The 26,276-nt window shown below is 43.9% G+C and overlaps 1 protein-coding gene across 3 annotated transcripts; it reads right to left on the bottom strand.

The window, feature by feature from the left end:
• Positions 1-1,966: 1,966 nt before the first annotated feature.
• Positions 1,967-22,585, bottom strand: RD3 (RD3 regulator of GUCY2D). Of its 3 annotated transcripts, XM_075088966.1 has the most exons (4): positions 22,459-22,568; positions 21,735-21,762; positions 12,490-12,799; positions 1,967-4,825 (listed from the first exon to the last, which is right to left on the bottom strand). In XM_075088966.1, the coding sequence occupies exons 3-4, from the start codon at positions 12,783-12,785 to the stop codon at positions 4,528-4,530; spliced, it is 594 nt and encodes a 197-aa protein (XP_074945067.1). In that variant the 5' UTR covers positions 12,786-12,799; positions 21,735-21,762; positions 22,459-22,568; the 3' UTR covers positions 1,967-4,527. The 3 variants fall into 3 exon arrangements, with proteins under 3 accessions (XP_074945067.1, XP_074945068.1, XP_074945066.1); XM_075088967.1 differs by lacking the exon at positions 21,735-21,762 and having other exon boundaries at positions 22,459-22,585; XM_075088965.1 differs by lacking the exons at positions 21,735-21,762; positions 22,459-22,568 and adding an exon at positions 18,779-18,902.
• Positions 22,586-26,276: the final 3,691 nt, after the last annotated feature.

The raw sequence follows: 26,276 nt of genomic DNA, 5'->3' as shown, positions 1-26,276 counted from the left end.
ACTCACCTGTCTGATCTCCAGAATGTGCTGAGCAATGCAATTCATGCTTCAGTAATACTTTGTGTGGGGAAAAAAAATTACTTCCTTTTGTTTAACACATGCATGCTTTGCATATACAATGCTTAGCAGAGGGAGCCTTGAGCCATCTGGGGCCATCTACTAATATTTAGGTGTTCTAGTATCCAGGATCAGGTACAGAATCAATAGGTGTGACTCAAAAGTATCTGAAGACAAAACATCTATTTTGTCACTTCTATCTTCTCATTTTGTGGTAGTACTCATTAATGTAAGACATGCTTGGGAGCATGTTGATGAAGACTTCAATTTAAGGTTGTATCTGTAAACCACTTAGCTTCAGAGTTTCAGACCTTTGCAGTTGTTTAATCCCAATTACTTACCACCTTAAATCTTGGGATCTGTTTGTAGAGTTAACAAGCTAGAAGGTAGACAGCTGCAGTTGTAGCCTGTAGAGAGTATGGTGGCTTTTTGTTTAGATCAACTGCCTTTACCGTTCTTGCCTTCCTTATTTGTTATGTACACAGTGCACAGGAGGGCAGTGGACCAGCTTTTGTGTCTGGCTAGATGTGGACAGATTATATTTCAGGAGATCTTTAATTAAAGACAAGTACAAAAAAATTTGTTTGTATTTCACAGCTTTGCTTTAATTCTCTGAGGTTCTGTGATGAAACATAGTGCAATCTCAGCAGACAGGTATTTCCTGCAAAGCTTAGTCCAATTCCCCACAGCGTGATAGCTGGCTGAACTATATGCTGACATGGGTGAGGGACCTCACCTCCTGCATGCCTTTGCTGGCTACACAGCCTGTGGGACAGGCTCATCTGTAGGAGCCATAGCAGCAGGGCTGCAGAGTCTCTCTCAGGTGAGTAGTGGCTCTGAGGAGTGTTAGCCCCCTGAAGCTGAGCAGTGCAGCTAAGCTGCTATAAAGGTGTTGCCGTTACCTGTTAGAATATATAGTAAATCTAGGACTGCTTTTCCCTGGGTGTAACAATGTCCTTTGGACAGCATAACACTATCAGCAATGGAGCAATAGTGATGCTCTGGGCTGATACCAAAAATCCTTGCTCAGCCTTGAGAGAAGAGAATGATTGAGGATTTAGAATGATTTTTTGTTCAGTTCACTTGTTTGTTAATGATGTTGTGCTGCTATTTCACTTTTTATTCTTCTTAAAGAATTAAGACACTGGCCTAGCTCTCAGGAGGGGCTAAGACCAGATCAGAGAGTCTCATCAGGGCTGTGTAGAAATGAAATGTTTGGTTTGTTTGGTCTTTTTCCTCTGCTTGCAAACAGTGCAGCCCAGGAGGAGAAGAGCTGTAGAGTCAGACAGTTGTTGGTGAGGACCTAATGTTCCCACTATACAAGTTTCATGAGGGTTTACTTTAGACCAGCATTAGTCCAGCTTTATGGTCTGTGAGCCAGTTGCAATGGATCATTTGGGCTAGCTTAATCCAAAAGCAATCTAGTTTGTCCACTGTGCATGCCCAGTGCTACGGACCAAGCACAGTAGGTGGGGACAACCAGGAGCTGCATGCTCCCCATTTGAACTAAAACACTAATTTAGCCACACAAAATGTAGAATTAGGACAAGGCAAACACAGGTGGGTAGTTGTTGCCACATGCTGAGACCAAAGGCTCAGTTATGGTTCAGCCTACAGCATTCCTAAGGAAAATGAGTGCCACAAGCACAGCGCAGCAGTCGTGTATCCTAACCACCTCCCCAGCTCTGCTTCAGTACCTACTGGTGCACACACAGTGCAGAATGTCACAGTCAGTCTCCAAGGAGCTGGTTACGGGCAAACACCATATTACTTCTATATCTTTAAGAGTACTAGATAGCATGTAGTAAAAATAGAAACCTCATAGCTTGGATCTGAATATTCCTTTATCATCAGAGGCTACTGTGAGCCCGGTGTAACTTGCAGAAGAGGTACAGGAGAATGATACTGGTTAAAAGTTTGGATTACATTTTATTATGGAAATAGAAGTTATAGGTAAGTTGAGGCACAACAGCTGTTGCAGGCACTGCCACAGCCTGGCTTCTATAACATACATGGCTTTGACCAAAGATTTGTCTCCCTTTCCTGGCTGTCAAATGAGAATGGTATCTGCTAACTGGAAGTTGTTAATGAAGGACACAGTACAATCACAGGCTGCTGTGATAGTGTGAACACCCTTGAGGTGATTTCCTTGGCTTTGTACATTGGTGTAGGGAAGTTTGTTACAGTATAGTGGCTGTAATGTGCTCACTCTTTCTTAAGGAGAATCAGAACTAAGAGCTTTATGTCAGTGTGTCAGAATGTGCCATCTCTCTCCCAACAGTCCATCAAATATTGCATCAATACAGTCAATACTGAAGGTGTCAAAATAGAACATGAGTGCAAATAAAAAGAGTACAGAGCTGTAGCGTGAAATTCATTAACTCATCTCAGCCTTCAGTACCATACAGTGGCTTGCAAATATATAAAAAAAGAGATGGTTAACCTTTTTCCAAACAAAAATTTTTCTGCAAATTATGGTGATCCCTTGCTAGAGATCCCACATCTTCTAGACAGCTAAAGCTGTGCTAAGTATGTCAAGCCTTTGTTTTTACTTCATATACACAATCACATTACCTCACAAGGATACATAGCTGAAAAACACCAAGCTGATTGTCAGAAGGCTTTAAACTCTCCCTTATTGACCTAGAGTTTAAACAGCCTGTCCCAAACTGGATGCTGTAGTTGGAAGCCCTGAGTTTTTGCTTAGAAGGGAGCTTCTGCTTTCTGTCCCTAGGAGGGCTGCTGGCAGCAGTTTACCAAAGGGCTAGAAACTACAGCCTGGTGCTAGTAAGAAAGCCTTGTGTTCAATCTTAGATAGCCCAGAGGGGAGAGAGGAAGAGCCAGAATCCCAGAGTCTTAAAGAGCTCTTAAGGGTTTGATCTTGATCTTTGTTTTATGCTGCCCTCCCCCATCTCTGGAAGAAACTGCACATTTCTACTCTAGGATAGATTTCATGTGCTGGAATTCTTCCCAGAGTTGGCACAGCTTCAAAGGGTTTTATCTTGGCTGCAGTACCCACATGCTGCTGCAAAGGTCCCCAGGGAAGAGTTGGAAACTGGCAAAAGAACAGTAAAGCTGCAGGGTGCTCCAGAGGGCTATACCCAACTAGGATGATTCCCCAAAAGCTGGTTATATAGGGAAATCCCTCTCTTCCTTCCCCATCTCCTGTTTGTCACCATAAAGCATCCTAGCCCTCGGCTTCTCTACAGGATCCATGATTTTCACAGCATGCCATTCTCTTTCCTTTGCTGGTGAGAGCTGTCCTTACAGATGCCAAGTTACGACCCCGGTACCTTTTCCTCAGCCGTCTTTTCCTGTTTCTTCCAAGTCTCAGCAGAACCATGCTGGCCTACAAGCTGTTCAGTTTGCATTAAAGATTCTTTCATAATAGTATCAACTACTGGTCAGCAGCCTGTGATACTGGAAAGCTCTCTTGTGAGCACTCATGAGAGAAGACTGAGGGTGCAAATCTTCCACTGCCAGAGCCGTTCAGTCACTCACAGCAGTAGCTTGTTAAAATGATCCTAACTATCACAGCTGTACAAAGAGCCCTGTAGATTAATGCAGATTCCCTTCACCCCTCTACCATCTCCATATATTGATGCTACAGTACTCTTTCAGGCTTAGCCATAAACATTAATTTCAGCCCACTGACTTATTACTGGGCTGTGGGGTGGAGCAGTTAGCTCAGCAGCACAGAACGCTGAGGACCAAGAACAGCATTGATGAATCCGCCTGTATCTCCGCAGCAGGTTGTTACGTTTCTGTCTATTCTACAGGTGCAAGGTTTGGGGGTTCTGCCTGCACAAAAGAGAAGATACCCAAGAAACTTGAGTATGCATAAACTAGTTGCTGTAGAATCATATTGGCCTTTCATCTCAAAAAGCTCGGGTCTGTTTCTTTTTGGGTTGGGTTGCTAATTGTCAGCAAAAAGCTGATCAAGAGCAGTACTGAGGTTACTTGTGAAGTTTCTTGTAATGCTGATGAAGGTTATTAGCTGGAAAAGGAAGTTCAGTTCCAAATCAGATACTAGCTTTAACTCACAGGCCTGATCCTGCAAGCCTTATTCATATAAGTGGCCATCTTGCTTTCAGCAAGATTGACCCAGCCAGCAGCTCTCGCTCGCTTGGGCTAAAAGCTTTTATAGATAACTACATCGAGGCTGGAGGGGGAAGGAGAAGACAGACATCACAAAACTAATTCATTTTCCACAAGAAAGCAGTAATAAAAATGAGATAGTAAGTGAGCCTTGCCCTTAAGGTTACTGAATAGCTACTAAATTAAAGGAAAGGCTAGCGTGTTTGGTAATAAATTGTGTCACACACCGCGGGCATCGGCAGCAGTTACTATGGACACAGCTTTCAAAAGAGAGACGGGCAGGAAGACAGAGCTGGAACAAAGAAACAGTAGAGCTAAAAAAGGGTTAACTGGGATTTTTAAAGATCACTAAAAACCTTCTTCAGTATAGAGTCAGTAATCCTTGGCATTCCGAAATTCTGGCATGCTCCAAACCCTCCTGGTGGGCTGGGTGCCCCGTTCCACATCTTCAGAGATGGTCTTGATGTCACTGATGAATGGGGAAATCCTGGACCGGGATTTAAATGTTGTTAAGGAGAGGCTGGTTTTGTTCTTTGTGTTCCATTGCCTGGCAAGCTTCTTGGCCTCTTCCTCCTCTTTGATCTTCTCGGCAGCTTCCTGCAGGACAGAGCGGAAAAGCCGGGATACTTCCTGCACTTCTGGTTCATATTCAGCAATGAGCTGCCGGAATCTGAAAGCACAGTCAAGGCACAGCTTTGATTAAAAACATAAAATTAGGGATTGCTGCCAAGTCACTGTGGTAGGCTTTGAACTTGCGCTGTCCTGCAAAATGGGACTCCCTGGACCAAAGGGGACAACAACAGGGAGGGGTCATGAAGATACACTCAAGGTCATTAAAATCACAAGCAAGGTAGAGAATGTAAGGAAGCAATGAATCACCGTTTCTCATAAGTACAAGAAATAATAGGGAGCACCAAACAAAGCTAGAAGGTGGCAAGTTTGAAACTGAAGGAAGTACTCTTTTCACACAACACCTATTAAATCAAAACTCAGTGCAATCAATAGCTTAAGAAACAAAATTATTAGACAAGTTTGTGGAAAACGTCCCCATCACTGCTGATTAAATGTGATTGTCCAAATGCAAATCCTTGCTCAAGTAGTCCCTCAACCGGTGCTTACCAGAAGCTGAGGATAAACCAGGGTAAGTCCCAGTAGGCTTCCCATTTCCATTTCTCATCCCCCATACCGTTACCCAATGGCCATTAGACAAACAAAAACCCTGTAAAACTCTTCTTTGCTACATGTCTGATAATCTCTCAGTATTTAAATTTCAGTGAAATGGTATTTCTGTAAAATAATGGACTGGCTCAGCTGACAAACCTTGATTGGCAGCACGATGCTGTATCTAATTAGACAACTGTGAATTACTCCAGTGCCTTCTCAGCCAGGAGCTTGAAATGCTTTGCTGACATGTATTAAGCTTGCTTAATACCAGGAAAGTGAAGAATTAGCACTGTTGATTTTGCAGGTGAGGAAGATGAGGTGCAGAGCAGGATAGTTTTCTTAAAGTCACTGAGCGGGCCACTGGCTGGGCCAAGAAGAGAACATACCGTTCCTGACTCCTTGTTGAGTGATTTCATCCCCAGCCTGGAGAGTGTGAGATCCACTCCCCAGGCACAAACACTGGTCACATCGAGATTCTAGTTTTTCCATAACAGTACGTGTTCATGACACATGGTAATATAGCTACTATTCTAATAAATATTCAGTTCTTAACCTAAAAACTATATCTACAACTGGACACAGAGCTAAACTAGTACTTAACTAAAATCCAGGTATTTATACTTAATGGAAGCTAAGGTGTGTACGGTCTGTAAGCATTTTGATATTTTTCTCCAACAGAACTGAACGAGGATGGAAGACGGTAGAATTGCATTTAAATAAGCCTAATACAGCAGAAGCTGATAGAATGATATCTTGCCTCTTGTTTTTTTGATAAGCGCTAGGGATGTAACAAGGAGTTTAGTGCACTATGGAATTGCACTGCTTAATGGAGTGACAAAGGGTACCCAAGATAATAAGGACAGAAAGAAAGTCAGAGGTAAACCAAAAAGACTATTTTTACATTTTTGCCTTTTGACTCTTACTGTGGAGGCCTGGAGTTGGACATCTTATCATCATACTGTATCCCCCATATTTGTGTGCTTCTCTCCCAGCAAGTATGGGCAGCTACATACAGCTGTGGAAACACCAGTACTGTCTGCTGAGGGAACTCGCTATCAGCAGAAGCACTGGTTCCTTTCAGAGTCAAGCTAGAAGAGTTTGACACAAAACCTACCCACGTCACCAAGATGTTCCTTAACGATTTCAGTTGCTTCAGATTAATTTCTAATTGCCTTCTTCCACCCCTCCCCCACAAAAAAAAACTCTGAGGCACTGCAGTTCACACTGGTACATAAGTACTTACACAGTGATGCTAAGCTGCATTGTGCAGAGCCTGTAAGAGCAAGAGACTAGGTCTTGCTAAGGTTTAGCATGTAACAGCAGTAACAGTTTGCTGTACGTTGCAAACATCCTTTCTGCCTTCTGAGGAGGCACTTCAGTTGCGTTATCAAAGAGCCAAAAATACAGTTTTCACAATAAATAAGCTTCTCCCTTTATCCTAGTCAGAAGCATAGACAGATGAGTCCATCAAAACCCAAGTCTGTATGACATTGTTATTACTATACCAGGGAAAGCACTTCAAAGGACTTTTATTGCAGAGGTGAACTGAATGAGTCATTCTGTTATTTTATCTACGTATATATATTAAAGAGAGATGCTGGATATTATATATCTATCTATCAGTACATCCCTCTCTTCTGTATTGGCAATTGTGCACCCAAAAGGCTTCATCACTGCCTCCAGTTTTAGAGGCTGTGCCATACTGCTGGGTTGTGGCTCCAGAGCGGGTATAGCATGTGTCAAGCTACTACTGGACCAGTGACTGGCTCTGGGAACAAGAGGGAAAATAGGTGGTACGACATCAAATTTACCGCCTGAGCACAGAGCTCTAATGCTAATGCCCTGTGTTGCTAATAGCACTCCCAACCAATCTAGCAGAAATAGTTTTCTAAAATCAGTGTAACTTTCCACCTTTATAGCTATCTGCCTGTTCACACTCTCCTTAGCTATGTCAGCAAGAATTGTACTGTGAACTCTGCTTTTGCTGTTAAGATTTACCTCTAACTTTTCAGGACCAACACAAAAACTACTTCATATGGGGTTGAGCAGGTCTAAGAAACAAAGAGAAAGCAATCCAACAGACTACCTGCCAGTCACCGAGAGGAAAGTGACTCTTATTCAGATGGAAAAGGGAAAGGGGGGAGCCTCCTTTCCTCTCCCCCAATAGGATGAACTAACTTTGCCCCTCTATTAATGCCCACGTAACTTCAGTACCAGCACATTTGTGTAAGGGGCAGCCCATGAACAAAGTCCAAAAGGTGTGTGTGTCACAAATATTTCTCAGCAGAAAGGATGGCAGGATGGCAGGGACTGAGGTCTAGCTAAACCAGTGTGTGTGTCAGAAAACAGATGATGTTTGGTGCAGCCACCCAAGCATAATTGAAGCCATCTTCCCCAGTTATCAGTGGAAGCCAGTTGATGTGCTGGATGATCCAGCAGTCTGCACAAAACACACAACATACATACAAAAACAGTAAAACCACTGGAATCGAGGAATATAGGCTCATATCCTGCGGAACAAATTCCACACAAAGCTGCTCAGTAGAATTAAGCACACAAAATTGCACAAGGCTCACCTATCTTCTAGCACAGGTTAATGCCCTTACACTTTTGCATGGAAGAGTTTCAAACTAGGCACCTGCACATCCGTATCTAGAAATCCCTCAACAGGGTTTCCTTACTCATCAGAAAAGTATATCTATCGTATTTGCAAAACAAGTTATGATACTTCTGGTGGCTAGCCTGTAATATATTATGCAAGTCGTGCAGTCTTGGACGTGACTGTCAACAAAACTCACCTTGAGCCAGCATAGAAGCCTGGGGAGCACCTATATGCACGCATACAGATGAGCATTCCCCAGTCCAGGCTGTGTTTTAATCACAGTTCAAGCAAATATGTTCTTTAAATTGTGACCCTTCTGTTTCCTCATACGGCCATTAATTTTAAGAATCTGACTACACTTGGCTCATACTGGCACTGCTTTTTTTAAAGCGCTGTCACCTGCCTATGTTATTCTGTAGGTCCCCAGTTCAGTAGGTTTCCTAAGCACAGCCAGAACTTTAAAGACCTGTTAAATCCAATGGAAGTCCATGGACTTAAACAATATGCATATAATTTAGTGTATTCCTGACTGCCTGTCTGAACTGGAAGCGCTGAGTAGATTTAGTCACTGGACAAAAATGTGGGGTGCTTGGTGCTAATAATTAGCTGCTGATTCCTGAATCTATATTTTGAGCAGGAATTCTGGTTACACTGTAAAGCTATGAACAGCTTTGCTAGAGAAGGCTATTTGACTCCAAAGGACTATGGCATTCACACTAACTGCAACATTCGTGTCACATCACCTCAACCTTAAGCTCAAAATTAAAATCAGAAATACATTTATTTACAAGTCATTTGTCTTACGTTCAAGCACACTAGGAAGTCCACTTCAGCTATACACAATCCTTAGAAAATTACAGTCCTTAGCCTGTGGTATTAATAACAGATCACCAAAATGCAGGTTTACATTTCCATGTTAGGGTTTTTTGTTTGTTTCTCTCTGGGCAGAGAAGGACAGAAACCCACTGTTTCGTTTTTGCTGAAACTGAAAGAAGTTAAACAGACCATGACTAGCTCTGATTAGCGCTAAAGCTCTGAGTAAAGATGGCAAAAATCTAGCATTCTGTATTAGGAAGCTACTAGTCTAGTAATTCAGTTTAACCAAGGCAGTTAGGTACTCAGGGCCTCACCAAAATCACTGTCACTTCCTTCAAATGGCTCCAGGATTTAATTTTAAATATAGTAAGTTATCTCCAACCCAGTAACCTAAAGCTAAGTTACACCTGAATGCAATAGCTTTGTTTGGGGGTGAATCAGAGTCTCCAGATACCTGATGTTATTTGCAGTGTACTTGACTCCTTCCAGAATTTCAAGAGACTCAGAGAAAAGTTCCTATTGACCCAAAATACAAAACAGGCAAACTGGATCTAAAAATACCCCTCCCATTTAAGAAGTGCTCCTTTCCAGCCTCCTCCACATCTAAAGAAACAAATTTATAGAAACTCTGCCTCTCAGTAGATGTGACTGTAGCCACAGAAAAGGAAAATTTGGATATTTAGTCCTTTGGAGAATAAAGTGACATCTTTGACAACTCATACAAAAATGTTTTGTTCTGACTTTGAGTTTAGAATCTCACAAAAGACGGATGCCTTGCATGACAAACCAAACAAGCTCTGCAGTCTTGCAAGCTACATGCTACTTGTATTACATGCTTGTCGAGTACACCAAAAAGGACTTCAGCTCTTCAGATGTCTAAGATGGAAGGGGAAGGATCAAGCTTAATTTTTCAGACAGAACCAAGGGCTTCAATACAGCACATGCTCTGCATTTGAATTTCCAAATGCAAGCTCGTAGATTTTTTTGTGTGTGTGGAAATTTTTTCTAAAAGTTACTACGTATTAGAAAGCCACAGGATATTCGAGAGGAGGCATCAGCAGCAGTGCAATGATCTTGTGATTAAGGTACTTAACTGGAAATGCGAAGATTTCATTTGAATTCCTATGATACTCATCTTGTGCAATTCTGGGGAAGTTTCAACGTTATCTCACTTTCTGAGAAGAGTATTTATCCAGTTTTGGCTGTCTTTTAGATTGCATGCTCCTTATTTCTCCTGCACATTTTCAGCTCCTAGCATGGCAAGCCCCATTCTTTTTCATTGTTTCCATGTCAGCAATGAATATTTCTGAACCACAGGGCTCTCAGTTAGAAGGTAGAAAAGAAGAGGGGTCAACTCTTCACATTTCCAGCAGAAGAAGAAGGGATTTTCGAATAAAACTAGTACACGTTAGTTTGCAACAAGCAAAATACAGTTTTCCACAGCAGAGTTGTAGTTCAGATGTGGAACTCTGAGATGGGGTGCCACAAATGCTGAAAGTTTATATGAGTTCAAAAAAGAAAAGCAAAACCCCACAGCTGAAATAAACTACTGAAAGAAAAAGCCAATTATGGATGGAAGGCCCACTTCTGGCTCCAAGAGTCTCCACGTTACAAGGCAGAGTAAGTTGGAGGCTATGTACAAGATACTGTAATTGTCTGTACTGTTGCATTTGCTTGCCTTGTTCTTTTTTTCTTTTCCTTACACTGATGCTTCTGGCCACTATCTCACATACAGATTGCATACCGGATCAAACAGACCTTTGACCCAATCCAGTTCTGCTATTTTTGTGGCTATGACATTCTGTTCTCAGTCACGGAATTGAACTGACAAAGGTTACGCAAGCCTCATTGTTTCAGTGCGGCTCTGCTAACCATGCAAACTGCATAGTATGGAACAAACAAGAACATGCCACTTCTTGACTCATACTGTAATACAATTTATGATAGCCCATAATAGCAATTTGTAAGAGTATTTTTAAGAGGATGGTTTTATCCTTTTCAATTATGCTCACATAGAGGCCACCAGTGTTGCTGAGTATGTTTATCTGCTGTCAACAGTATGCTGAATCCTGAACAATGAAGAACAATCGGCTGCACTGAAATCATACATCTTGCATGATCTCGGTTTAAAAGAAAAAATAAAAGGAAAAGAAAAAAAGGCAGAGCAGCAGCAAGTTGCATATGGCTCAGCTTAATGCTTTTGTCTGAAGGAGATGAACCCTGGGGCCTCCCAACTCCAGTGACTGAAGCCTGCTCTTATGGAAATAATCTGTTTGCCAGACAGGCCTTGCTCTGGCCCTGGGGATGGTAAAAATAACTCTGAACCCCAAGGGGTTTGTAGTAGCTTGTTTACAGCATAGCTTGGAGTTACACAAATGCAAGGCAGGTGCTGTTCCCAGCAAACTTTCACTGGAGAGAACTCAGCCACTGAATGATCCCAAATCTCTGATTCTGCCACCATGCCAACCTTTGCAAAAGCCAAAGCCAGCTTGCTTCCCAGGTTCAGCTTCGGGCAAGACAGGAGCTAGAGAGGTAGCTTTGGCATTCTTTCCTGCGCACCCCCACTGTAAGACAGAGGACCAGCTATTTGCAGTCCTCTTATGGTTGTAGTTGAAGAGCTCTAGATTCATTTGTTCAAGGGAAAACAGATACCAGCATATGAGGGACTGCAGGGTGCCGAGTACCCCATTGTGTATGGCCTGCCAGGACTGTCTTCCTTCTAATCGCAACTGAATAACATGTTGGAAATAGGGAATTGGATTATAAAGGCCCATCTCACAACTTTGCTTTGCCCAAGGTGGACTTCAGAGTCACTACTCGCGCTGTGCTGAGTGAGAGGGTTTAACTTAGAAGAACCCCCCCCCTCAAAGGAAAAGTCACCTCACTCCCTTTGAGTTTGGATGCTACAGCAGGGATAGATCTATTTCTGAAGGCATTCCTATGCCTAGCACTTGAAAGGGTCAACAGCAAGTCCAAGTGGCTCTGTCTACATCTACGCTGCAGAAGGCAGAAGCACCACCTAGCTGTTCAAGCCAACTGCAGGCCCCACCTGCATCCTGCTTCATGTCAAGTGTGTGGAGGGAGGGCAGGGGAGGGAGAAGCATGCAATCCCTCCTTTCTCAGGGAATACATGGCTCATAGGTTGGAAAACACAATAGCACCTTTTGGCTAGTCTGGATACTGGGGACAAGTGCCTCAACAGACCTGCTGGACAGCTTAATTCAAGGAAGGAAGGCTCCAATGAGAGTGGATAAACACCAAAGCAGGTTATTCAGAGGCTGTGCAATCTCCACCCTCAGAGATACTCAACAATGGACAGGACAAGGCCCTGAGCAACCTGATCTAACTTGGAAGTTGGCCTTATTCAGTAGGAGTAGGAGGTTGAAGCACATGCCTCCAGAGATCCCTTTGAACCTCAATTATTCTAAAATTCTGAAGACTGAAGCAAAAGCCATCACAATACTGAAACAGTAACTGTTCATCAGGCAAGAAAGCTTCTCTGGCTGCTCAGGAGCATAAAGCACTCAAGCCAATCTCAGATGGAAATGGCATTTAGTAACTTCTTAGAGGAAGTGATACCATGTTAAACTTACTTAAGACATTAGATTTCTCCTACAAAGACACTGTCCCAACATGACTTATGATACAGGATGCCAAGTTTTTGTTCTGTTGGTCCGAACAACTCTCATTCCTTCCTCCCATATCACAGAGAGGGGGAAAGGAAAGGTTTGTACTATCAGATCTTACTGTACCTGAGTATGACAGGCCCACAGTAGGAAGGATGTATTTTGGTACACATATCCTCCAGCTGGAGCCGTTCTCCTGGGCTGATATCATAGCTCTGCTTTGGATAGCTGACCAGCCAGCCGTAGTCCACCCCAGTCTTGATCTTGCGATACTCATTCTCCCGCTCTCGCTGCTGCTTCTCTGCCTGCTTGATCTGCCAGTTCAGCTCCATCATCAGCGTCTCAATCACCATTTCTGTGGGGTTCCTCTGAGAAATACGGTTTGGGGGCTCATTCCATCTGAACCAGGATGCCAGTGACATAGTGCTCTGTGTGTCTTCATTGGGAGTGGGTTGAACGGAGGGAGGGAGAGAACAACAACAGTGTCATCATCAACACACCTCAGCTGAGAACATTTTCCCCCACACACCCCTCGAGTCTGTTGCTGACCTGAAAGTACTACTGGATTAGCCACATAGAACTAACCGGTGCTGAGCACCTTGAGAAATCTCACCCATAGCAGCCAACTTGTGCAGAGGGTGAGACAAAGTGTGAAGAGGCACCATTTCCCTTGGGCTTCCAGTCACCACGTAATTAAAGTGACAGTCACAGTTCTTCACAGTCTGAAGTCAAGTTATAAGGATACCTTGCTCCCTCTGGGTTAGGCTGGGGAAGCATTCTCCTGCCCACATGGAAGAGCTGGAGCTAGGGCTTGCCTGTCTGAGCCCTCATGGGAGGGCATGACCTTGCAGCACCCTACATGCAAAAACTCAATGCATGGGGTCAAACCATTCCTAGAGCCACATTCTAGTGAGCAGGAGATCCTCAGCGGGGAGTGCAGGATAGGTGACCTGAGTAGGTTTGCTGCTGCTGTAACTTAAGTGGTAGAGCTCATCTGTACTTAGCTAGTACTGGCAGGAGCAACAGTTGCATTAACCAGAAGCCCAGGCAGAGCTTTAACCATTATTTAGCAAAGACGTTCATGCGTGTAGCAGAGGCTACACCACACTTCTACAAGCCGAAGTCCAACTACCAGCTATGGCGGAAGAGCACACCCTTGTTGCTACTGCCAGCGCCAAGGGAACTGAGGCTGGGCTGAGGGAAGTGACAGCATACCAAGGTTTAAACTGTTATTACTTCTAAGTGAGAGGTTGCTGCTGGGGAGTTACCCAGCTCTTCAAAGGCAGAACAAACTGCACCAATCAGGTCAGCAAAGGATGGAATTAACTCCCCACCCAGCCAATCCCTTCATGTAGTCACTTAAGATGACAATGCATGGAACAAAGTTATTAACTATTGTATTTGTATTTAAACACAATGGAGTCCAAAGCAGGCACTAGGGACCTGAACAGTAGCAAAACAGCATCTGTTTCTTCACACAGCACAGTTACGTGCCTTGTTGCTCCCCTCCATTAGCCCCCAGAGAGAAGGGGTGGCACAAATACTGGCTGCAGCTGGGATTACCAAAAGGCTACTCCTGGCAGCAGCCCAGTCAGGACATGGTGTCAAAATTTAACATGAGGACAGTGGATTAAAGAACCTGATTCTGCAGGGCCTGAGCAAATCCTCACTACTGAGACACAGACATGAAAACAGACAAAAGAGGGAGAAAAATATGCTTTTGATTTAAGCTGCCATACTGGGGACTAGAGCTTTTAGTGACAATGCAAATCACCAGAAGCTCCTAACTACTCAATACTGGCACTAGACCTGAGAGTCACAAGCACCCAGACCCCCTAGAAGAACAATTGTCAATAATGTTCTGCCTTCAGTGCCTGGAAAACTGTCACCATCTGCACCAGGAGAGTTGCTTTCATGCCTTTATCACTTGCTGTAATGTAGCCTTGTTCACTTTCAAAAATATTCATATAATGTAAATATGTCACACCATTAAAGGAAGACGCTCCAAAAACCTGGATAGTCTGTACAGTGTCCCAAGTTTGAAACAATTTCAGCATCTAATGCTTAGACTTTTCTAGAATCAGGAAGTTTGCCACACTGCATCAAAGGACTAGTTTCTCAACTCATATATCCTACCTCTCCCAGCAAGCAATACCAGTTTATTCAGAAGGAAGACATAAAAGGGGTGAAAACTTCCACAGGACACATATCTAGCTACCTAGGTGCGTAAGGCTGCAGGTCCTCTTCTGAGACTGTATAAACAGTAACACCTCTGCTAGTTTACAATGCTTATACATGAAGGATCGCTGTAGTGACTGTTTTCGCCCTGGAGTATCAGCTGTGATTACCCTTACGATAACCATAGTTAGCAGCTGGTGGAAGTAATCCTGCTCCTATCTCATTTTTGTGTTCTGTAGGAGGAAGAGCAGCAGGTCCTTTCATTTGCTTTCATCACCAGGATGACTCCAGCTAACAGCTCGCTAATCACCACACAGAACTCTGGCTGCCGCCTGCCGCTGACTTACTTGCCCAAGACGCTTGAATGAACTCAGGCTGGATTTGATGTGCTGACAGCTTCAACTCCATAATCCCACCATCCTAACATGTACCTGGATCTTGCTACATGGTGGCCTCCAGTCACCATTACACATTATTAAGGATTAAGATCCTTAAAACTTAAGACCTGTTCCTTGGTCTTATCACCCCTTATGTATCACATAGGTGCTAGCAAAAGTGAGTAGCAGAACAGACCACAGGCTGGAGTAAAAGATTTAAGTGTCTCCTGTTTCTTTTCAGCTTATGTGACAATACCAATTTTTCATAAACTTTTAGAGGCATCTGACCAATTAAGGTATCATTATTTCCATTTTCACCTTCAGCTAATAAAGGTGAGCATGCCCTTCTGTATTTTATCAGCAAAGGGTTAGCTTACTTTGCTTTTATTCCAGCTATGACCTGGTTTCATGTTGGTTTAACTCCGCTGACTTCTGTGGCGTTAAGGGTAAATCAGTATAAAGCACTATAAGTGTGAAGCTGAGGCATGTCCTTCCAGCTCTTCCTAGCTCGCCAGCTGCTTCCTTAGAAGAGGAGCAAGTGGGGAATTTAGTGGTCGAAACTGGGAAAGACAGCAAGGAGACCTGGATTCTCATTTGACCTGCCCTGGCTTTCACTTGATCCTGGGATGTCCTTACTGCCTTTATGTTTTTATCTCGCAGGTTTCCCTCAAAGCAAGTAGTTCTGCATGAGAAGAGCCATTTTATTTACCTAGCAATAGTATTGCAGAGGACAATCAGTTAGAAAAATATTTTGGATACCTTGTCTGAGCAAGGCCTGCTGAACCTGAGCTTTGCCCTGTCCCAGATCTTTCATAACAGGCAGATTTGCTTTTGATATGGGAACATGGATACCACCAATTCTGAATGGGGCTTCCACTTGTCTCCCATATGTGAAAAATCTGCTTCCACATGAGTGGAGTATAAAGTAAGGAAAGCACCTCATCTGCAGTTTAAATGGCCTGTTCTCAAACGAAGGAAAATCCTATCCAAGTATTTCATGCACACTGGCAGCTTGTACTGGCTATTCCTGAGGGATTCTTGTTTGTATGAGATTGTTTCCTTCCCCATCTCTCATCCATCATCTCCTTTTGAGACCTGGAAACTGGCCATCTCTATTTAGAAGGCTTGACAAACCACCACTATTCCCACTACTGGTCTTTGCAGCCTGCAGAAGATACTGCGGGCTCCATTAATTGTAGCTGCTGTTTCTAATTTAAAGTTCACATGCAGGCTAATTATTAAATGACTCAAAATGGCTTTCCTATTCGGAAAGACTGAAAGGACTGTTGGCAGGATGTGGGCAACTAACAGAAGTTTCAGCTAACTTCGTTAGTTTCAACTAACGAAAGTTTCAGCCTGACCTTCTTATTGGGGAAAAGGACAAATTTACACTTTGCAAGCAGTCACATTAAAATTATTAAAAGAAAGAGACGCTGCCCCAACTGAGTACTTTATGTTGGAGAATTAGTCCATTTTCTGATTCCTTGTTAGCGGCCATCCTGGGAGCTGACATAATCCAGTTGATGAACTTCTCAGGTGTTATTCAAGCAAAATTTCAGAGTGGTTTATGTAAGTTCCACTCTAGAAACAGGCCTGGGTTTCAAAACTTTTGCCTCATTGACCCTAGGCCTTTGTCTAGAAGACAAACATTCCCCTCACAGTGTTGACTGCAAGTCTGACCAACCACCTCAGAGTTTTAAGCATACATTTACCTTAGCTATGTCAAAGTCTGGAATACCTCACCTTCTCTCATTCACAGAGCCTCTGAGGGGTTTATTCAATTTTTAGTGATTGTTAGTAAGTCCTTCTGAGACTTTTAAATGTACAAGTTTCCCGTTAGCTTTAGTTCTAAAGGTTTTTGCCTCTCTCCAAATCTCACTTTTGTTCCCCACATTGTCAGCAGTTCCTGCATTTTTCCCCTCATGTACTTTACAGCTTTCTCCATTCTTTTCTCACGGCATGTTCTGTACAATTTCACCTCATCTTCCACTTTTTTTACCTTCTCCCATATTTCCCCATGTGATTTCCTCTTTTTGCTCCAGAGAATGCACCAAAAAATCATCAGAAATATCAAAGTCCACACGCCTTATTTGTTTTTTCACCTTCCTAAAACAGGATTTCAGCCTTTCCTAGCTCTTCTAGTAACAAAGGGAATATGTTTCTGTAGCTTGCTCTCTGGCTGTTCTTTGGTCAACTGGAGGCTATACATGTAACTCAACAGACATCAGTCTCCTTCAGGCTCTTGCAGGCTAGATCACCACTTGCCAAGGCTTGTTACAGCAGGGCTGCTTTCTGGTAAACCGTGAGTCAATCAGCAGGACCTGTTTGCCTTGTAGAAAATGAACTTCCAAGAATAAAAAAAGTTACCTTTCCACTGATCCTTTTCCTGGTTCCCAGCTTTCAATGCTCTCCAGGGCAGAAAAGGAATAGGCAGATGGTAGGAAATGTGTATATGGGGGGGGAGGGGAGGGGGGTAGGGAGGGGAAAGAGACTACAGCTGGACTCTATAGCAGTATGTTCTCAGTTTGACAAAGACTTCTGTGGTTTGTTTGCCTTCACAGTCTGTCAATCCAGGAGTAGTACTGACAATCCTTAGTGACTCTCACTAGTCCTAGGGGTATTGTAGTTATGTCAGAGCAGAAGGAGAAAAGCCTTAAGCGGCTGGATGAGTAGGAGCCTAATCCAAAGTCCAGTGATGTCAATGGAAATGTCACTCAGCTGGCTATAGATAGAGTTCCAGGAAATCCACTGTCATCCAGGCAAAGCATACCGACAAACTGGGCTGAGGAGCTGGGAAATGCCTTCCATTCCTTCTTGTGGGTGGTAGTTACTTACTACTACAGTCAGAGGGCAGAGAGACAGAATTTGTTCATGCAAGATACCTGCTTAGCCTTTTTCCACACATGCCAGATCAGAGGGTAACAAACAGGGAAAATTATTTCTAAAAGAAGTGGGATAAGCTCCATCCTCAAACTGTGCTCATAATTGTACTTATTTTAAAGACATGCAGTCATGGGGAAAACAGAAGATGTGAAATTGTGGAGAATATTAAGGTTTGGGGTTTTTTTTATTAGTTATTTGCTTCATTAGTAAAGTTTGGATTACATTATCCAGAAAAGTCCAGTGTCCTTCAGATAGCAAAGGGCATCTAAGTATCTCTCTGGGCTACGAGTCATAGGTAGATGAAAGCTGGTTTGGCTACACCCATCTCTGAAGTCTGTGCTTCTGATAAGATTAGCATTAACTTTTAAAATTTTTAATTAATTAATGGTTACAGTTAGACATGATTAGCGTCATGTGCTAAATGATGCAACATTTAACGAGCTTCTCAGGCAGAATTTGTGGTCATGACTATGCTGCTGTCTATACCTGCATGAAGTAGCATAAGTAGTTACAGCATCATAGATGAACCTCAAATTCTATTTCTCCTATGATAAAGATGCTAAGATTCTTTGGAACAAAATTAAAGTAAGTTCTAATTAAGAAACTGCTGCCAACACATTCTCAATTTTATTTATATAGTCCACCATAGCTTTGTAAAAGAATCCCTGTTCTCCACTGCTTTTCTGCAGAGTTACTTACCATTATCCTTTCCACACAGAGACTTTTACCTTACCAGGGCCCAAAGAACCCTACTTCCTATCTGTCTGGAATCGCCCTTCTTGTTTAGTGACATGGAAGGCTATGGTGTTTACTACAGCTGTTTGCCATGGAAACTATTATAACCTCAGACATTTATCTCCCAAAGTTGCTACGAGGCAATTAATGCTGAAAAAGCAGTAGAGAGAGCTTTTCAATCAAGAAACTTAAAAGCAATGCAAATATCATTATATTAATACAGCAGCATTCCTCATTCTGACCTGCAGAATAAAGATGGAGGACTCCTGGGGACACTCAGTGGTCTGCTTATAGAACACAGCAGAGAACCTGTGTTTCATTTCATGAGCATACTGATTTTCTTGTTGTGATGGTCACAATCTATTTCTGGACAAAAAAAACCGCAACACAGTGGTTAAAATATATCCAGGGACATGACCCTGTTACAAGTAGCAAGGAGTTTTGAATAATGGAAGTATAGGGGATCAAGCCAACACTTTAAATGAAACATTTATTGTCAAATCTTCATGGCTGTAGGTGTTTAAGGACAGCAAAAAGAGCCTCACAGTGGTGTCTAAGAGGTGGCAGGGCACTGTGGTACCCAGCAGGCCCCTGCATGCTACGTGATGCCTGTCTGCCCCTAGCAGGGCAGTGCTCACGGTGCAACCAGCTGGCTGCAGGCTGACAGCTCCTGCTGCTGCTGCTTCTTAATTTCACGCGCTCTCAAAAAGGCATAAGAACCATGCTGCCATTCAGCATAGGTTTTCTCCAGCAGACTTTGCATTCTCAGCATATAGAAATGGGCTGGTTCTTTGTCTGGCATAATTGCCACAAAGTTAAAAGTCGCTTAAGCCATCTGTGGATGTGCATGACTGAAAATCACCGCTAGGTAGCATAACAGAAGGCCAGTCAGAGCATATCACAAGGTGCTGCAAGACAAAAGAGAGAAAAGTGGTACCATTTCTACCAAAGGAAAGCATGACTGGCCTTCTGAAGATACCACAACGGTTATGGTATACATAGGTATGTCACATTTTATACAGTGAGAAGCCCTCCAAAGATCTTTTGTAATGAAACTCTCAAATGGAGAACACACGAAAAATACTGCTCTCACCTCCCCAGCATTTGTGTATTTTTTAATACATTCTCAGAACTTCGATCTTTTAGAAAACAAGTCTATATCTGGTGTGTTTTACATCTGCACTTTGACTGCAAGAAGGATAAAGAAATAAGAATTCAGCATGAACTTGGCCCCAAGCTCAAGCTCGCATGAGAAAGGTATGTTTCAGTCACTAGTCAAAACATGAGGAGAAAAGGTAGCTGATCGAACTGATACAGCTTCGTGATCTTCAGTAGAGCTGCACTAATATAAAACAGATTTGCCTCATTGAAATAAATAAAAGAGCTGTGTTGATTAACTCCAGATGGAAATCCAGTCTATGGATCTTAAAGAGAAAGTGAAGAAAGGGCCCAATAGCCTAGAGCTGTACTAATGGCTGGGACTCTCTACAGAAGATAATCTTTGTGTTATCTGCAGAAGCAAAAGGGTGGGTTTTACTCAAATCTGCTTATGAGGCAGAGTAGCATTTTACAGTTTGTCTACTTATCAGAGCAAATGAGTTCCATCTGCTGAGAAACAGGACTATTTTAATGCCAAATTCCCATTCATGCTTTAAACAATATTTTCTAACAGCGCCCATAAAAACACTCTATCGTATACAACTTACACTGGACTGTTAGCTAAACCTACTGAAGCCAGGAAGTTAAAAAAGTGATTTGCTCTGTTTGCCTAACTTGTTACTAAAACTCCTATATTTTGCTCAGATATGGCTATTTTGCTGTGGTGGATCAAATACACCTTCAGTTCTGTATCTTACTTTGATCTCTGCAGACTGCAAAGTCAGGTTTCCAGTCAGGACAGAGCTAAAGTATTCTTCACCATTCGTTCAGCCATGTAAATGAGAGTTCAGAAAGTAATACAGACACATAGCTTTCATGTTATTAAAACTACTCAAACCACAAAAAAAAGTATCACTGCAATACACCAGCAATAGTGTCTGATGGAAGGCTCCAACACAAAAGGCCTTCAAAATTAAAACTCGGCAAGATCCCCAGCTCATCTTTCTCTATTCTACTGTCATTGTAACTACATGACATTATTAAAGGGGCAGTAATGTCACAAACTGGAGTTTCTAATACTGTCATTCACAGCAGACAGTTGTATCTACAGAATTATATAAAGTAAGAGCTTGAAACTCAGACCCAAAAGCACATTTCACCTGTTGTCAGGTCCACTGAAGTTTGTTTTTTTAATTTATATATTGTGGCATAGACCAGACTAAATGCTGTGAAAACAGGTGGGCAAGATGTGCGTTCTCCATCCAGGTTAAGGACTGATTCTGCTGCAAAAACAGGAGTAACTCATTGCATCATAAGGTGACAATGCATTTTAACAGATGCCAGTACAATTCTATTCAGTACTGAACCTTGGTTATAGTATCTATAAGAAAGAATATTTCCTGGAGATCCCCAAAGTCTCACTCTGACTCAGTTCACTGCAGAGCTGTTAACCTATGTATCTTTTCCCTATACTGGAGAATACAGGGACCAGTGTTAGAGTTTGGTCCTTGTGACAGGAGTTACTTAAAAATACACATTGTTTTAAAATTAGCACCCAAAAGAAGTTCACAGCTTGAAAACTTAAGCCTCTCTTTGTAGGGTTCACGTGCAGCATAGGGAGCAACCAGCAAAGCTCCAGGAAAGCTCTTGGTTTTCTTCCTGCAACAGCCGTATGACCCACCTATGGCCCATCCACAGAGAGCAGCCATAGAAACTGCAAAGACTGTGGTCTTGAGACAGATTTTAATGAACATGTTAGCGTTAAGAGATGCGCAGTGTAGCCTATCCTCAGTTACGCTGCAGTAACTCCAAAGCCACTTGACTGACCTTAGTGGTACCACGCTGGGGTTACTACACATTGGACTTCCACAGGGAAGACACTTAGTCGGGCAGGCGTCTAATCTGAGAGACCGTAAGCAAGAGTGGCATAAGCATAAAGCAGAATAAACCATGCTTTCCTCCTCGGTTGCCTATTCTTTATGTAACCAGTTACCCAGTGCTAATCCACACAGGCAGCCCCACGGTGCCATGTCCGAGCCCAGCCTGGGATAGCTGTCAGAGCACCCTGGCCCCCATCCCTGCCCACCTGTCCCAGCTCACCTTTGGCAGCAGCGTGCTCCTGCTGCTTCTGCGGACAGATGGACCCAGAGTGAGCGAAGACGGTACCAGAGAGAGGACGCGGCTTGAAGTCAAGCCCTCTAAACTGGCGTAGCAAGCTTAAACCCACGTGGGGAATGGATTAGCCCTGGTGACGAGGGAGCCCCAGCTGGGCTTACAGCAGTGCTTTTGAGCTGCTAGGGCTGGGTCCAGTACCTCTACAAGATACAGCTACCCATCAAGAAGCTGACACCTCTCAACTTAGGCAGACTTTGGTACCCGTTTAAAAATCCCTCCAAAACCCGATAAATTTGTGGCGGTTTCTAATCTGCAGCTGAAAGGAGATTTCACTTTGAAGAAACGAGAGGAATTCACAGAATTCGGACTTTGTGAAGCGGCTACAGCAAGGGCATCGCTTCGCTGCCGCCGCCCTCCCCGGCCCGGTGCCTCAGGGCCGGGGGCCGCGGGCGGCCGCCGGTTCCAAGGGCGCTGCCCCGGCGGCGGGCGGGCAGCCGGCGGCCGCCGCTCCCTCACGGGAGCCTCCGGGGCCGGGCGGCGGCAACAGCACCCGCGGCAAAGGCACAAACTGGGAAACCCCAACCCGGCGCTCTTCGCGGGAAGGAGCGGGAAAACACAGCCGTCCCCTCCGCTTGGCACCACCCCCGTCCCGCCGGGCGCCCCAGGGGCCGCAGCACCCCGCCCGCCGCCGCCAGCGTCCCCTCCTTACCGCGGCCACCCGCTCCCGTCCCGCCGCCAAGGCTGAAGCGAAGCGGCCGCACGGCCCCAGGGCAGCGCCGCCTCCACACCGCCCCTTCGCCGAAGTTGAGCGGAGCCGCCGCCGGCTTCAGGCGGGCGGAGGCGCTCCTGCCGCTCCCCCGCCGGCAGCCGCTGTTGCCATAGCGACTACGCTAAACCGATTTGGCCCGGAGGCCCTGCGCTCCGGGGCCCGGGCCCCGGGACGGTGTCGACCCCCCGCAGGGAGTTGCCCCTATAGATTAAATTTGCACTGATACATAACAAACAGTAAATGGACCTATTTCATTTATTTATCACCAGGGCCTTCTGTAATAGCTGCACCTGTCCAAGGGTCTTCGCTCACAGAAGTCACGCTGGTTTCACTGGATTTGGAGGGATGGTGGAGGACGAGGAGTCTGCATGGGAGCTGGGAGGGCATACGGGAGGCAAAAAGGTGCTGCGCTGTTGGGAAGGCAAAGGACAGGCGGTGTCGGAGGGTAGCACTTCATCTGGGAAATAAGCACGTTACAAGCAGGGGTCCAGGCACCGGGAGCTGTGAGGGATGTGTGAATTTTGGAAATCCTGAGAAGTGACTGTATTTTGTAAGAGGTCAGTGAGGAGAGTTGTATGCAGTACAGGGTCAGTGAGATGACAAAGGAGTGGAAACTGGCCTGGAGACCACCCGAGAGCCGGGGAATTACACAGGCCCATGGGCGGTGAGGGACCAGGGCCCCGCACCTCGCAGAGCACCTCATGTTGGGGGATGGTGCCACGCTTGTGGTCCCAGCCCCACACGGCAGGAGAGACTTCTGCAAGCCCACGGCTCCTCACCCTGCCTCTTCCCACAGTGCAAACACGCGCAGAGACATCCCCAGTGGCATTGACCAAACCCCCACTGAATTCAAGGGAGGTCAAGCTGCATCAGAGGCTCACAGGGCTACAGCCTTGGTTAAGGAAAGCACACAGACTGGTGACACCACTCAAGGACATGTGAAACCTAAGTGTGTGTGGAAAGACAATAAAGTCCCTACTGGAAAGCTTTCATAAATTAGGGCCTAGATTCTGACACCTTGGTATTTATGCTGTACTTACACAGCCAGAGGACAGTGGCATTTCAGGCCGTGTACGTCTATACAGTACATGCATAAGTCAAAACAGAGGGAAGGAGGAACCTAAATTTCAAAACAGACCAACTAAACAATTACAGATTAAAAGATGCCCATTGCAGTCTAAATTTAAATGTATGAGAAAGTTTTTTTTCAAGGTCTATTTTATTATTAGATCAAATAACACAGCCAGACTAACAAAGAGATTAGAAGCATTTTCTGCTCTAATTATTTGTGGAGGATTATGTGCCTGTCCTGATCTTCAGCTCCAGCCCAGCACACTACCCAGTTTGCAGAGGTTTATAACATCATGGTATGCTCTGCTCAACATGGGATTGCTGAGTTTTAATTAAAAGTCATCTTACATGGCTTAAGACCTTTATATTTTCATCCACTAAAAGTTATTTCAGAAGTCATCAATTCTGACTACTGCAGAACAAACACCATCTTGAAAATACTTAGGTACCAGGTAAACGAGTTGTTATATTTTCAATGCAGTGACTTCCTGGGAAATTCCTGCCATGAATCAGAGACACTGATGACTGGAGGATATCTTCAGGAGCATTTCTTTGCAGGTATATAAGCCTCACAACAGAAAAATAATTCCTCTCTCCTATACCTTATTTAGCAGTTGAAACCAAGAATTCTTATACTGTTGTACTGATATGACTTATCTGATCAGTCAGCAGTCAAATCATCACCTGCTTAGTAGCAGCACTCTGGTCACATAGATGAAGTATAGCTTTATTCAGTGGTATGTTTTCCAGGACATGACATGACAATCAAGTTTTACCATATTGTAATTTGTAGTGCTGTCCGTTCGGGACTGCTATTTTTCATGATTCACCTGAGCACGCTACTAACATCGCAGCTGCAGCCCCTGTGATTGTTAGCTGCAGAGCTTTCATATTTCAGTGTCAAAGTCATGGACCTCTGACACTGGTACTAAAGATAGACTTCTTCAATCAGTAGCAATCACGCTGCCGCTCTCTTCTGCATGGGCCCAACCACAAGCAAATAATCTCACTTAATCGCTGACAAAAATCAAACATAATGTGATAGGTTTATAGCGGGCCTGCTCTTTTTTGGCTAAGTTGGTGAAGTGTGTCAATGAATATAACGGGCCTCACAGAGGGAACATTGCCTTTTTCATAGGCTTAAAACCTTGCTTAGAAAAGTGCCACTTTCAGAGCTATTTGCCATGGTTTTGTAGTGCTTGCTTTCCCTCAGCAAAGCAGTTTTTTCATTCACTGGGAAGATCTTCTTCCTGCTGTTTACTTCAAATCCAGTCAGTCCACCCACAAAGTGCACTATGAGCAAAATGGGAAAGTTCATTCAGTCTTTAGCAGCAGTCCCCAGCCTTTTCATAGCTGAGGCTCATTTGAGAAAAACTGGCAATGTTACCATGTCTTTTCTAGCAAATATCTTTCTCTCCCCCCTCACTGTGGGGCAGCACCTTTCCCCCTCTACATGCATTTGATAGCTCAGCTGCTGCTGCGGAGTATGACTTCACCCAAGAGGTATGCCATCAGGAACCACCAATCCAGAAGGTTAAAAAAATCAACTCAGAAAATAGTATCCTGGGTCAGCCAAAGAGGTAGATACTTGGATATTGTGTTCCAGGGTGCAGCTCTATAAAGAATACGGTATACAGGTCTTTGTCAGGAAAACTTGTTAGATAGGACTACTGCAGAGAGGGTTGTACTTCATCAAGGACTTTTGCCTGGGATAAACATACCATAATGTTATTGTAAGGATAGCTCTTGCTAAAGTGAACAGCCTTTCTCCTGCCACCTTACACAAGCTCCCAAGTGACAGGCCTGTTACTGTATCTGCGTAGGCTCTGATGTTGGATTTTTGCTCTCCTTCCCTCTTTTAGGAGAAGATGACAGTTGCTATGGTTTACTAAAACCTAGAGATCCTAAAGCCATAAAAAACAGAATCATAGGGTGCTACAATGCCAGGACTGGAAAAAGATTGCTTAAAATTAGTATTAACTGGAGTAAAGGAAGGAATTTAAGGAAAGAAAATTAGGCAGAAGCAGTGACTTCAGATAAAATATTTGTATCATGATGAAATATTTATTGTGGATGAGCTCCCAAGCTAAACATTTCAAAGGACTCTAGGAAAGCAATAGAAAATGTTTGCTTCACTGTAGGGAGGTGTAATGAGTTACCTACTAGGAGCACTATACCTCTAACCTTGATGGTGCTAGGAAGTAAAAACCTACAAATGTTTCTTCTTTGCTGCATGCATTGCCCACTCCTTCTGGTATACTGTAATCAGCGAAGAGAGGCTGGATGAACACAGATCCTTGCATACTCCAGAGCATCCTTAACCCTCATGCAGTGAGTGTAGTTAGCTATGACCCTCAAAAACACTTGTAGTCTTGGAGACTGCCCAGAGCACAATAACCAAGCGACCTTCCAGCCATGACATATGCCCTTCTCTCTGAAACATCCTGTAAGCTGGGGATTCAGATCATGCACCGTAATAGCTGGCAGAACCACTGATGGTTTTACCTCTGTGCGTTAGAGGTAAACAGCACCAGAAAAGCTGATACGCAGTTTTTAAAACGTTGTCGCTCCCTTCTTGCCTTTCTGTTTGCTGTTATACAGTTATTTAACAGAAGTGTAGTAGTCTGTTTAATTGCTGATTATCTTAACTGCACAACTTAACTGAGCAAATATTAGTTTTGTATTTT

Source organism: Phalacrocorax aristotelis, chromosome 3 (genome assembly GCF_949628215.1).
Source record: "Phalacrocorax aristotelis chromosome 3, bGulAri2.1, whole genome shotgun sequence".
Taxonomy (NCBI): Eukaryota; Metazoa; Chordata; class Aves; order Suliformes; family Phalacrocoracidae; genus Phalacrocorax; species Phalacrocorax aristotelis.
The sequence above is the reverse complement of the archived record's forward strand: the minus strand, read 5'-3'. Positions and strand labels throughout refer to the sequence as shown.